The sequence below is a fragment of the Ictidomys tridecemlineatus genome, chromosome 2 (assembly GCF_052094955.1).
Source record: "Ictidomys tridecemlineatus isolate mIctTri1 chromosome 2, mIctTri1.hap1, whole genome shotgun sequence".
NCBI classification, from domain to species: Eukaryota; Metazoa; Chordata; class Mammalia; order Rodentia; family Sciuridae; genus Ictidomys; species Ictidomys tridecemlineatus.
The window spans coordinates 145,166,021-145,181,113 of record NC_135478.1 but is presented as its reverse complement, the minus strand read 5'-3'; the positions used below and the strand labels follow the sequence as shown (position 1 = coordinate 145,181,113).

At 34.4% G+C, this 15,093-nt stretch overlaps 1 protein-coding gene across 2 annotated transcripts in view; it reads left to right on the top strand.

Moving 5' to 3' along the window:
* The window catches only part of Znrf2 (zinc and ring finger 2), a 97,786-nt gene that overhangs the window by 41,284 nt on the left and 41,409 nt on the right, over positions 1-15,093 (top strand). For both annotated transcript variants that reach the window (XM_013355991.3, XM_078039905.1), the window contains exon 2: positions 11,753-11,848. In XM_013355991.3, coding sequence (XP_013211445.2) covers positions 11,753-11,848 — 96 coding nt within the window. The remainder of the gene's footprint in view (positions 1-11,752; positions 11,849-15,093) is intronic.

The window sequence follows — 15,093 nt, the reverse complement described above, 5'->3', positions numbered from 1 at the left end:
CCAGAGGTATATATATTTCTTCATCTAGTGTATAAATTTCCAGAGCAAATGCCATTATTTCATATAACCCCCAGCTGAGAGAGAACTCACAGAGCACAGGCTGTTGTCTTATTTATGAGTACTGTTGAAGTTTATTCTCATTTCCAAAGTGCCCTGCATATACAATGTGTTAAGTTAATCAGCTTTTCATTGCTGTGACCAAAATACCCGACAAGAACAACTTAGAAGAGGGAAAGTTTACTTTGGCTAATGGCTTCAGAAGTCTGAAATCTGTTGCTCTGGGCCCTAGGTGAGGTAGAACAATCATGACTGAAGAGTGTGGCAGAGGAAAGCTGTTCAGATCATGGTGTCCAGGAAGCAAAAATAGAGTGGGGAGGGGGCTACCTGAAGATGAGCCCTTCTGGGGTACATCCCCAGTGTCCTACATCCTTTAGCTACACCCCAGCTACCAAAAAAAAGTAGGATGGACTGATTAGGTTACAGTTCTCATAGTCTCTTCATTTCACTCTGAACATTCCTGCATTGACACAGGAACTTTTTGGGGAACACCTCATACTCAAAACGTAATGGTTTCTAAAATTGTCCCTGAGAATGCAGAAGCAAAGTTAGCCTTGGAGCCATTGTCCTATTCTGTAGTGAGCTTGTTTTATATCAATGAAGAATAAAAAAACATTTAACCTTGGGCTGGGGATATAGGTCAGTTGGTAGAGTGCTTGCCTCACGTGCACAACACCATGGGCTCAATCCCTAGCACCACCAAAACAACAACACTGAACAAACATTTAACCTCTCTGCCTTAGTCCTAAAGCAAAATACCTGAGGTTTGGTGCTTTATAAAGAAAAAATGGTTATTTAACACAGTTTTGGAGGCAGAAAGTCCAAAATTGACCCCTAGACCCCTACTGTTTGGCCTCTGATGAAGGTCTTATGATGGATGGTATAATTTTGGCAGGAACATGTGTAGAAGAGATCACATGGCAAAACAGGAAGCCAAAGAGATTTGGGGACCAGGTTTGCTCTTTTTTTTTTTTTTTTAAACAACTTGCTTCTATAGGAACTAATTGGGGTCCTTCAAGATCTACAGTAATTCCTTCTGTTTCAGATAACCCCAGTGATTGATCACTTTCTACTGGGCCCCACCCCTTAAAGATTCTACCACCTTTCAGAGTATCCCTTTTCCAAAGAACAAGTGTCTCATCACATAAACCTTTGGGGGACAAACTCAAACCACAGCACTCCTGTGTCTGTCTTGTGCTGACTCAGCATCCTGCTGCTTTATCCTCTCTTCTACCCTAGTAGTTATGTGGGAGCATTTTCAAATTCCCTAGTAACAGAAGATACTCAGTATATTAGATTTTATGAAACCCATTAATATTAGTTAAATCACTGATCCCTAAGTCCTTTTTCTATTACTGGCATATTCTTTAATTATAAATTAAAAACATCTTGTTAGTATTACCACATGGATTTAATTTAATTTTCTATGGGAACTGACCTGTCCCAAACTACCATGATTTAAGTTGACTCTTCTACTGTATATATAGCTTTGGGCTCTTCAGTTCCAGTTCTTCAAGCTGACAAGAGCAATCACATTGTGTCCCATTTGATATTCATCTATAAAAGGGTTTAATCTAATTGACTCAACACAAATTTAAAAGAGAAATCTTGCTATTTGTTAGTTTTCCCAGGGAAATACCCATGTGGGTCAAGACAACTTTTATTTTCTAATAAAGCTATAGTTTTCAGTGTCAGAATTCTTTTCTATACATAATAGGAGCATGAACAAATTGCAGTTTAAGGGAACCCTTTTCTCTCAATTGTCATCCACCATTAAGATCTTTTATAGTTATTCTAATCTATTAGATTTGTAGGTTATAGATAAAGTAGTCTAGACAGTAAATGAGATAGGATGAGGAACACAGAGTTCAGTTTAGTAAACAAAAGCAAGAAGTTGTCAGGTATGGTGTTCCAAGCCTGTAATCCCACTGGTTTGGTAGGCTGAAGCAGAAAATCTCAAGTTCAAAGCCAGCCTCAGCAAAAGCAAGGTGCTAAAGCAACTCAGTGAGACCCTCTCTCTAAATAAAATACACAAAAAAGGAAGTTGATATCTAAAGTGTTATTTTTAGTGAATGTGCTACAGACATAAAAATTTATGCATGCACTTCTTGGGTATGACTTTAACAATGGCTGTACTTTTTTTTTTTATTTGTGGAGGCAATTACTGAATCTCAAATACTTAATTTCTCTGGGTTTCTAAATATTTCTGTAAATATGGAAAGTATATTTGTTACAATGTCCAGAATTTAATTCCAGTATCGATTTTGATTTACTCATGGAATACCTAGTATATAATATGTTTGCTTATCCTAGCTTTTATTTTATTGATACTTGCCAACATTCACAAGAAATATGTCTTCTTGAAAACATTCTTGGAATAGCCCCCCCCCATGATGGTTGCATGATTATATAATATTTTTATATATAAAGTGTTACAAATTATTTGTTATAAATACCCATGGAAGAGGTCTGATAGAGGGGAGGCTGAAGAATATAATAAAAAGAGTCCTAATTATGGCTCTGGAGTTGAGTAGTTTTATGACTTCTTGCAAGCATTATTACCTCTCTGGGTTTTCTTATCTCTAAAATAAGATTAGAGAGATGCTCCCTAAGGACCCACCTATTCTCATTCTCATGAAGTTGAATCATGGAGTGGGAATAATTGCTGTGAGCATAGAAAGTAGCTCTTTTTGGAAAACAGAGCATTGTTAAATATAAAACATTTAAAAATAATCCCTCAAGTGTTTCTGCCTTGCTTTGTTCTGTTTCTCATCAGGGGAGAAAAGAAGAAAATGAAATTACTTTTTTTTTTTTTTTTAAGTATAAAGAAACCTTTGAGGGCATGTTTAAATGACCATTGTAAGACTTTTAATGAATTTCAGCTTGCTGATATTTAACTGTGAAAAAATAGCACTTCTTTGGATAGTCTTTCATTCATTCCAATATTCAAATGCCTACTGTGTATCAAAATAGTTATACTAATGACTTTGAGACTATACAAAATAAATCATACCAAAATTTTCACTTAGAATTATTCATTTCCTTTTTCCCTTCTCTTCAGAAGAGGTAGAAATGAGTAGATGGTAGAAAATAATGATTTCCTGGTAGACTTAAAATATGGTCATGACAATCCAAGTATGTTTTTTATACAAGTTGGTATATAATAGTTTTGTAAGCTCCCTCAGGGTTGCTTTGGGTGATGATTAGAGAATTAGATATTTGATAAAATGCTTACTGAACAAGAATAAAATTTAATATGCAAGCCAAGCGTAGTAGCACACATCTGTAATCTTAGTGGTTCTGGAGGCTGAGGCAGGAGGATCATGAGTTCAAAGACGGCCTCAGCAAAAGCAAGGTGCTAACTTTAAATAAAAAACAAAAAAAAAATCTCTAAATAAAAAAACAAAATAGGGCTTGGGATGTGGCTCAGTGGTCAAGTGCCCCTGAGTTCAATCCCTGGTGCCTTAAAAAAAAAATTAATATGCCACCTTGTTTTGGAATGTATTCTGCTACATTGTATTGTTGGAACTTTTGCTGTCTGCCTGTTTTCATTTTGTTGAGAGAGATTTTTGTCTTTTAATAAGTAGCTGTCACTTTAAAACAGTATAGGTTTCTCCTTTGGCCTCTTGACCATTTTTTCCTTTTCAGTTCTACTTATTAAAACCATGATAGTGAACGGGGGATTTAGCTCAGTGCTAAAGTGTTTGAGAGCACATGAGAGGCCTTGAATTTACAACTCGCACAAACACAAAAGGAAAACAAAACCAAAAAATTACTATGATAGTTCCAGAGAAAAGATAGGTAATATGAAACTGCTCTTATCTGTTTATTTAGGTTAGTTAACTTGTATATTATGGAGAAGTTTTTCTTTAAAAGGATAACTCTGTATTTGCCAAATTTGGAACAGGTCCAATCAGCAAGTGATGTATGTCTGCTCAGTTTAGAATCCAGATCTTTAGATGTGCATTATGTATTACATAGTCTAAAAAACTTTACTTACAAAAGATAATTTCTTTACCTTTATTGGTATGTTTAAAACAACTCTATCTTTAAAATGAATTTGAAAAAAAAATAGCTCATTCCTATGAGCAATGCTTAGAGCTCTGTTGATTGTCACATTATGGTTATTGGTAATTAGAATTCCGAATCTGCTTTAATTGTACCACTCTTCCCTCTGTAGAACTCAGGACAACTATATAATTTGTTTTTGCATCCATTTAGATATTTATTCACTGTTGATTTATATAGGTCTAGTCTGATGGGCAAGGTGAATAAAGTATTTAGAACAATGTCTGTCTCACAGGTATTCTCAGACTTGTTAGGCTCTACATAGAAGAAATATTAATGACATCAAATGAAAATTATTAATAAAAGAAATATAGTAGGTCAGAGAAGGACATTCTCGTTTTGAGTTTTCTTAAAGATTTCACTAAGATGGTGAGTCATGATCTGGGCTTGAGTGAGAATAGATTGTCAGTATACCTATTTTTCTTATTTTTATTAACAATCAAGAGCAGAGGCAAAAAAGGTTTAATGGGTGATGTGTTTTTTTGGAGGAAAAGGATTAAATGGTTTTACCAGATTTGTAGTTGGATAATAATAGGAGGTAATATGAAAAGCTTAGCGTAAGAAAAGATGGTGTGTACATGTGAAATAACGTAAGATGCTCTTTGAGCCAGGATGCTGTGGCAGAAATCTTGAAGGCTGAGCAGTTATAAGAGCTGAGTTACATCACTTTTGATTTCTTTCTACTTAGACCTATATTCTCTTTAAGTGAGCAGCTTAATCAAGAGAGTCTTTTGCTTATAATTCTTTAATTCCATTGTTAGAAATAGGAAATGGCGACTACCATACCTGAGGAATTCTGTATTACTAGTATACTACTGTGTTGCAGTATTAAATATTGTCGAGCATGGAAGAAACACAAAGGGAGACAATGATTAAATCTTGTTTTGGATTGGAGCATTAGAGAAAGATTCCTGGAGAAAAGCGGCACCTTAGCAGGATCTGGGTGCCAATCAAGAGTCCTTTAGATCAGGCATTATGGTACACACACTTATCATCCCAGCTGGTTGGGAGGCTAAGGGAGGAGGTCACAGGTTTGAAGGAAGCCTGAGAAACAGAGTAAAAAAGGGCTGAATATGTAACTCAGTGTAGAGCACCCCTGGGTTGAATCCCCTGTACCAACCCACTCCCACATTTCTGATTTTTTTTGTTTGTTTTGATTCATTTTGTGTCCTAATTCTTTGAGGATATAAATTTCGCAGTTCCCATTTATTTTTCCTTCTGAGAGTTCTGAAAGGCTCCCCTTACCTAGTGTGTCTCCAGTAATGATTAAATGTTATTCTGTGAATAATTCCTGAGGTTTCCTTTTTCCCTCCTTTTCACTTTTCCTCTTCCAACCTGCACTAATTACTTCTAGATCTGCCACATATTTAGCACCTAAGGACTTCCCTTCACCTCTCTCCTGTGAGGGATCTATTTGCTCTCTTGTTTTAATGGAGTACGCGTTCTAGAAGTCTCTTGAAAGTGTCATTAAAGATCTGTCTGGAAAAAAATGTATGTATCAAGTGTGAGTATGTAATAGTTTAGGTACATAATCCAAATGGAATGTTTCCTTTTAATTTTTGAAGTTATTGTTTCACTTGTCTTTCTGTGACATTGTGTTAATGTTGAAAAGACCAGTGCCATTTTGATTAAAGAATAGTTTCACCTAAACTCCCCCAAAAGTAGTGATATCATTAAAGACAAAAATTTAAAAAGGTCTGGGACACTATTTTAGATATTTTGCTTTGATCGTTTGAAAATGTTTAATAGATTTTTAAAAATCCCTAATGCTTTGTTTTTTTAATAGTAATGTAACTTTACATTTTATGGCTTTTTATTTTCATTTGTTTCTTTTGCATTCTTTGAGTCTAGATACTTATGAACTTTAGTCTAGAAAAATGTTACATTATGTCTTTATAGTTTCTTCTTTTCTCAATTTCTCCATTTTTTGGTTAGATGTTAGACCACCTAGATTGACCTTCTGATTTTTATTATCTACTGTCTTTGACTTCTGGTTCTGCTTCTTAGGAGTTAGAAATGCTGTGTAGAGTAATAGTTAAGGACTTGGGCTCTGAAGCTAGAAAGTTTGCTTGAATTCTGTTGTGACAATTTTCTAGATAAATGGTTGGTTACTTATCCATCTGTAAAATGCTTGTACCTAGTTCAGAGGATGTAAAGGTAAATTAAATAGTTTGTTCAAAATATTTAAATAATTTCCTGCTACACAGTAGATGTTAATTATTAATATTTGACATTATTACCTCAAGTAGTTCTTTTACCTTTCTACATAAATCTTTAATTTTGATCGAATTTCTAATTTTCAAGTGCTTTCTTTTGGTTCTGTTATTATTTTATAGCTTCCTGTTCTTGTTTCTTGGATGCAGTATATCCTTAATTATTGGGATAATTAAGGAAATTGGAAAACTTCTTTAACGTATGGAAACCAAAGCAAGTAAATAGAAGCAATCAAATAAATAGAAACAAAAGCCCCCAATAAATAGAAATCTTATAATATTTGGGACCAGTAGTTGGCACTATTGAAATTTTCTACTGCTACATGCATAGACTTTTATTATAGTTTTTGTGTCTGTTTTTATTGCCTTTTTTGTGTGTTAAAGGTTTTTCCAAGTTTATTTACAATTATGTTCAGATTATATTTGGCAAGAGTATACATGGGTATATTACATCCTCAGTGCATTACATCAAAGAGCACATCATGTCAACTTTCCCTTTTGTTAAACATTTATTTAAGCGATTACAAATCATTTTTTCTGTTGTACCTTATAGTTTAAGAGATTATTTGGTTAGTATTTTCAGAATGTCTAATTATCCATATGTACTTCTACATTCTTTTAAAATCCATGCATTATTTTGATTCTCAAATCACCCAAATTTGGCCAAGAAGGAACCCTTTTAAACTGGCACAACAAGATATTGTAATTTCCCTGTCCTGGACCTAAAACTACCATTTCCCCAAGGAACTCAGGTTCTTTTTTGTGGAGGAATGATGATACAGAAACCTAGGGCTAGATGCTGGGGCTGCTTATTGATACTGGGTTGTCATTACTGTTGGGCCCTTTTTAGTTGATAAAGCATGTTTTTCCTTGCAGTCTATTTGATATCATTTGTTGTTTTGTAATTTAGGATATGGATTTTCCCCTCAATTATTGGTGATTTGTTTTTATATTCAATTTCAAATCATTAATATTATTTAAAAATCAAAAGCTTTATTGAAAAGTATATTCAGAGTATCTTCTTACCTATGTCTTGCCATTCTCACCACCTATGGATAACTTGCATTTAAATCCTATTTTGAAGTATATGCTTTGTTTTTCTTGCAGATGTACACACACACATATATGAATTCTTATTTACTCTTTCTTACACAGTTGCTAACATAGTATGTTACTTAATATATCCTCTATCACTCCATTTCAGTTCATAGAGATCTTTATTTCTTTTTCACACATTTCCTTGTTTGGAAATACCAGATTTACCAAATCTCATGTGTGATCAATTAAATTGTTTCCAATATTGTACTATTTCAAATAATGTCACAGTAAATTACTTTTTTTTTTTAATGTTGGGGTTCTACTTTCTTGGTGGGTTCTTAGAACTAGATCAGACAAAAAAACAATTTTGATTGATATTGCCCAATTACCTTTCTGTAGAAATTGTACAATTTTACAATCCTGCCAGCAGCATATGCTTATTTACTCATAGCCACATCAATGGTGTGTTATCAAACTTTTGAGTTTTCACTAATCTAATGAAACATGGTATCTCTGTAAAGTAGAGCCCAAGTCTAGAAAGCTGTCTGTGTCTACAGAGAACCACCTGGATTTCTAGTTAAATACAGTGAGTTAAACATCTGTGTTTCTCTTTCCTCTCGCCTAAAGTCACTAACATGAGAATAAAGAAATGCAAAGAACTTGAAATTGTTTTTTGTTCTTTAATCAAGTGCTGTGTAGTTTTTCATTTAAGTGTCATTTGCATATATTTTTGGTGAAATATCTTTTTAGAACTTTTGCCCATTTTTCTAACAGTTTTGATTTTTATTTTCTTCAATTTTAAGTGTTTTGGTGTGTGTGTATATATGTACTAGATATTGAACTTATTAGTAAGGGGCACTGAGCCACATCCCTAGCCCTATTTTGTATTTTATTTAGAGACAGGATCTCACTAAGTTGCTTATTAGCACCTTGCTTTTGCTGAGGCTATCTTTGAACTCATCATGATCCTGACTCAGCCTCTCAAGGTGCTGGGATTACAGGCCTGTGCCACCACTCCTGGCCTCTTTTTGTTTTTGATATATATTACAAATATTTTTGTCATTTGAATTTGGTTTTGATTAATTTCAACATGATTAATCTTTTCTTCTTTATTGCATGGTGCTATAGAGAAAGACCTTAAAAAGTTAATTGGAAGTTTTATATGCAAGACTAAGGCTTACAGTAGGCCTTAGTCTTGCATATAAAATAGGCAAGAATCTTTGTTTCATTTGACTTAAGAATCTATAGAGAAGGACTTTTTTCAGTGGGCAGATTGTGTGTGTGTGTGTGTGTGTGTGTGTGTGTGTGTGTGTGTGTGTGTGTGTGTTTTGCTAGGGATTGAACTCAGGGCCTTGTGCATGCAAGGCATGCACTCTACCAATTGAGCTACATTTTCTTCCTGCCCATTGCCATGCGTGGTATCCTCAGTTATATATCTTTGTTGGTTCATTTTTCCACAGTAAACCTGTGTTCTCTTGTTCTGGTAAGAGAATGGTAGTTGCTTGCCTGGATGTCATGAATTGGGAGCCTGAAGATCTGTGGGTGTTTTTTTTTTTTTTTTAATTTTTTTTCACTTGTAGATAGACACAGTACCTTTTTTTATTTTTATGTGATGCTGAGCATCAAACCTAGTGCCTCACCTCACGCGTGGTAAACAAGCACTTTACCACTGAATTATAGCCCCAGCCCTAAGTATCTGTTTTGTTTGTATCACCATTTGGAGAGTTATGGAGCTATGGATTCCTGACTCCTTTGAGAATTTTGTAGTGAGAATTTACTTACTTTTTTCAGCATTCAGGATATCCATGTTCTCAGTCCTATTTATTTGTTCATGTGTTTTTTAAATTTTCTGTTTTGCTGCTGACTTTCCTTAAGTTCTTTTTCTAGAATTTTATTTCTTGTCATTTTAGTGTGTTTTGGGGAGAGGAGAGACATACATGTTTAAATTCACATTGTGAATTCCATAGTTTTTTTGTACATACTGTTTTTCCTCCGTAGGGTTGCTGGATGACCTCAGTGAAGCTTTTTAAAATGTGCATTTATTTAATGATTTAGGGTTTGTGCCATTACTCAGATAATTCTGATCAGTAGTTCTAACATAGTTCACCTTTGTCCCTGTTTTATACCCTGTTTAACCTCAAAAGCAGCAAGTTTTTAAATTTCCAAGGAAAAAAGATTGTTGGTTTTTGAAATTTAGTTGCTGCTTTGAGGACCTCTTTGTCTTCTCCAAAGTTGATCAAATTTCATTGTATCTATTTCATTGTATGTAGTCTGCGGTAGGCAATTACTAATTTTTTGTAGTTTGATTTTTTTTTTAAATGAATCCTCCTCCCCCACTTTTCATTATGGTGGTTTTCAGGAAGTTGAAGTAAAACATTTCTTTTCAAATGCAATTAATATGGAGTTTTAAAAATATTTTTATATATGGACACAATATCTTTATTTTTATTTATTTTTTAATGTGGTACTGAGGATCAAACCTAGTGCCTCACACTTGTGAAGCAAGCACTCTGCCACTGAGCCACAACCTCAGCCCTTAATATGATTTTTAAAATGTTGTTCAAAATCATATATTTCATTTTTGAAATTGAATACTTGGATGAGAAGCTATGCTAAAACCTTTTCTCAAATCCTTCTAAAGTTCTGTATGAGATTATGATTGTGGTCTAACTCATTTGGTTGCCATTATCACGTCACCATAGAAAGAAGATGGTCCCTGAACCTAGAGAGCTGCAGAATGTCCCTTTCACTACTGGTTATATTAGTTGTCTCTAATAGTGCTGCTCCTTCTTCCCTCTGTGTGTTTGCTCCAGGATCTCCCATGTGGACCCTTTTCCATACTTGCCTATAGTTTCTTTTCCCTTATATTACACACAAGTCAATAAAAGACACCCCACTCTCTCTTGCCTACTGACTTTTCTGCTACTGCTTTTTACTATTGACTAGTATAGTCTCTCACTGTTTCTTAGGCTGGTTCAATCAGTTTTTCTTGGAACTCTCTTTGTTTCACTCCTCATTTGTCCCTAGCCAACCTACAAATTGGGATTATATTCCATCTCTGCTCAAGTGTTTCACAGTGTTGGGGTGGAGAGTGTCAGGAGAATAGTGAGACAGTAGGGAAACATGATGACTGCCTAAGCAGTAAGGAATCAGGGGATGAGACAGTTTTCTTTGGTAAGTAAGGTAGTAGAATAAAACTGACTAATGACCAATTCTCTCCTTTAGTAGGTTTATTTTTAATGGAGTATTTCAGGCAAATATTTAGTAGTTCAAACTAATAATTGTGGGAGATGAACTAATATTTAATTTTTTAAAATTGACAACAAAAGTGTGTCCTGGCTTGATGCTGTTGTTACTTGTGTTATGACTTTAGTAATAGTATGGTGAAAAGACCAATTTTACTGTTTTTTTTTTTTTGTTGTTGTTGTTATTATAATGAAATACCCAAGGCTGAGTAACTTTATTTATTCTTCATGTTATTTGTTATTTTTAGATGTATATGAGTATATTTTGACATATTTTTATAAATATGGGTCTGGTAACTTTAGAAAAGAGGTTTCTTTAGCCCACGGTTGTGGAGGTCAAGGGCATGGTACTGGCTGGTATTAGTGTGGCTCTGGTGAAGGCCTCACAGTGGCAGGAGGGATCACATCACCAGATAGGAGGAAGCTAGAGAGCCAGTAAGAGGTTAGGCTCAGACTTTTGTAACCCTAGAATTCCATTAGAACTACTTTAATCCCTTCTGAGGGCATGCCACCAGTGATCTAAAGACCTCCCACAAGGCCCCACTTTTTTAGGGTCCCATCCCCTCTTTACCATGAGGATGAAACTTCCAACACAGGAAATCTTGGGGGACTTACTTATATTCTAACCAAACCATAGCAACTACTTATGTAGATGTCAATGAGAGGAGTCTTAGATTGTAGGCTGTATTTGCTATTCTGAAAGCCTTCACATTCTTCCTTATAAGTTCTAAAATTATTGAGTAGTTTCTAAGGTCCTGTGAGACTGTAAAAACTTGTGACTCTGTGTACTTTTTTAGGTTGGGAAAGGTAATTTTCACTAAGATGGTCGTATTAGAAAGCTACCATAAAATGAAATTATATGTGTCGATAGATTAATGCAAGAAATTAGAAACATGAGAATTACTGGACCAGAACATTAGGAAGAGTGAGAATTCTCATTTGAACCTGTTTCTTTTTTTTAATGATAGGATGATTTTAATAAACTAATTTAAATATGGTCACAAACTTTTCTCACTAAATTGTACACAAGTAATGCATTATTGTGTGATATTGAAGTTTGAGATGCTTTTTAAAAATCATAGTTGGATTCTTAAGAATAGTCAAGTGACTTGGGTTTCTTTTATTTTTTAGGATTTAAGTGCCCTGTATGCTCAAAATTTGTACCCTCTGATGAAATGGATTTGCACCTTGTGATGTGTTTAACAAAGCCAAGAATAACCTATAATGGTAAGTCCACTGTCTTAATAATTTTAAATAGAATTACCTTACATTTTATAAATTTTGTGTTTTCAGTAAAATTTAGATGGTAGGAAGGCCCTTGTGCCCTCTGCTAGACCATTAGTCATTCTGAAGTGCTGTTCTTAGGGACCCTTCTCACTCTCAAAAAAATTACTGAGAATTTTAGAGAGCTTTTGTTTCCTAGGTTATATCTGTCAATGTTTGGCATATTAGGAATTAACAGAATTAACATTTTCTTACTTAATTCAAGCATTAAATGTAATTATGTTGACATAATTTTTAAGTGAAAAAAGATAAATTTTCTAAGACAAAAAATACTTAGTGACTAGAGTGACATTTACATCTTACATTTTTGAAAACTGTGATGTCTGGCTCGATGACAAAGAATTCTCAATATCTTTTCTGCATTCAGTTTGTTGTGATATGGCACTTCAAGTGACTTCTGGATACTTCCATTGTTACAGAGACAATGGGAATGAAAGAGGCAAATGATGGTTTAGTGTTAATATAAAAATCAGTTTTTACCTTCTAAAACTAAAAAGAATCTCAAAATCTCCCTTAGTTTCCTTACTCCAGAAAATTCTTTTGGGAACTTCTACACTGAAATAAAATATTTCAGGTCAAGCCTAGGTAATAAGTAGTGTTCGAAATGACCATTTTCTACAGTAAGCATGCATGGATGAAATTGCAGCTTTTTTCTTATTATTTAAAGCATATGATAAACAAAGGATACATATTTAGGAATACAGAATAAAAGTTTGTAAGTATAGTAAATAGATGGCTAAATGGAAGAAAAAAAGGAATGAAATAGAGATGAACTCCATTTATGCCATGCATTTACATCTGTTTCTGTCTTTGTCCCCAAAACATTTCTATTCTGCAAGTCCTGAGGGTAGCTGGCACTTTAGTTAGGTCTGGTGCTTTAGACTGTGCTATTCTTTCTGGACCAAAATCCCTAGCTATTTATTTAGTATCTAGGAGAGATCTTATGTATAGTCTTGGCATACTTTGGAATAAACGTTGGGGAAAAAATCAAGTAGTTTTTTCATAATAAATTGACTAAGAGAAAAGTGAAAGTTCTTCCCCTCAAAATTTTATAAACCAAAAAATTCAGAAGAAAAATTTTAGATTAAAATTTGGTTTCAAATAAGTCAATAGAATATTAATCAACAGTGAAGCCAGTTGAAAGCTGGACTGGATGCTACAAGTATCTTTTGAGCATCTATTATGTATAAGGTATGTGTTAGGAAGTAGGACTATAACAATGAATAAATTAGGGGTGGAGCTTATAGTTTAATAGTCACTGATTTCTCTGAGCTAAAATTTATTGGTTATTTAAAGGTATTACATGAAAAAATAGTAAGTGTACAAGCAGTTTGCTAATCAGGAGATTTCTGAGGTAACTGAAATCTTGGGAAAGGGAGAATTTAACATTGAAATGAACATATTACTTTGGATTGGTGTTTGCAGACTGTTTAGGACTCAGTACCTGCCATCTCAAAGTTAGTGTTAAAGCCACACTATTATAGAGGTGACAGTAGAATACTCTTTCCCATTTATTTGCCAATGAAAATGGCTTTTACAATTATTTTGTGTAGTAAATGTTCCTATTGATAATATCCTAACCTTCTTACATTATGAAATTGAATTGGCTATTTTGCATAATTCATTAAAATTCTGTTTCTTAAGAAAAAAATACTCAGACTCATAGTTTGAGGCTAAAAATGGGCTTGTTTTCTGCCGCAGTCTGGCTGGGCACAATTCAGGAGCCACTTGTCAAAAGAAACGAACTTTATTTTTAAAACCACACATGCCAAACAAAACAGCTCCTCAGGAAAAACCTTCAGAGCCCAACTGCCACCACTGGCTTCCCACAAGCCTCAACCTCCCCCACTCCTCCTGCCCTTGAGGCTGATTGGCTGGGTCGGGTGGGCAGAGCCAAAAAAAAGTCCCCCAGTGAGCAGCTCTGTGGTCTGAAAGGGTGGGGAAACAGCCCAATGAACATCACCGCAGAGGAGCCAATCAGTTGGCAGCTAGAAGTTTGCTGTGGCCGCTGTGAGCCAATCATCAGCTGGCAGCTGGAAGTTTGCTGGGGCCCCTTTCGGCTGTGGCTCTCAACAGTTTCTAATACTTGCTCCATTATCCTTTCATTACACTCCATAATTAAGTTTACTACAAGTGTCTGGGTTGAGGGTATAGCTTAATGGTAGAGCATTTACCTAGTATGCCTGAGGTCAGCTTGGGGTTCAATACTAAGCACGGTAGTCAATCAATAAACATACTTAAACATACTTAAAGTTTAAGCCTTGAATCGAAAAAGTACAATAAAGTATTTGCACACTTTCTTTCTGCAAATCTAGAATACAGTCTTCTTAGGTGTTGGTATTTAACAGTTTTTTAATTTTCAAATTTTCTATGTTCAAGTCATTAAATTTTCTGCTAGATTGGTGTCTCAAAGAACCCATATATAACTTTCTGCTTGGGGATACTGTAAACCAAAGGTTAAAGTTTTAAGTATTTAGTAGTTTTCCAAAATCTAAAATTACTAAACAACATGAGAAAAATTAATGAAGTTTCAGCCATTCTTAATGTAGTGAGGCTTGAATCTTTAAAAATTTTTATTAATATTAAACTATATAAATATTTGCTTGTTCTGTAAAATTAATATGTAGTTTTTGAAGTTTTAAAACTAATCCTTGGATGATGGCTTTGTATGAGTAATGGAAGAGAAAAGAAGCTTTTACTTGACTGATTTGGAGGGTCATAGAAAGGTGGCAGATTAGTAAAATGCCTCTATACTATGGGGAAACTTTGTTTTAAGGGCAGATCCCCTAGACTACCATTTATAGCAGTGCTGAATCTGTATGAAAACTAGCCTCTTTAATGTCTAAGCAAGGTATCTAGTATTATGAAATTTAGAGCAAGGTGAGTCAAAGAATCTGAAGCTGAATTTTTTTAGTCACCTGGACTCTTAAGCTTAAAGTTTCATATTTGAATTACTAAATGTTGATTCCCAGTCAGATTGATTGGACCTCTAAATTATATTAATTCTCAAAAAAGAAATTTTTTTCAGCATAATGGTATTAACTTATATCTTTCTATAGCCTTTCCTGAAGTAGCTAGACCTGACATTTTGAAATTTATTTGTGAATTGGGTATTAATTTAAATGTCTATAAACATTCACAATAAGGAGAGTAGTTGGGCTGGTTTCAATCTGGATGTGTTTATAGAC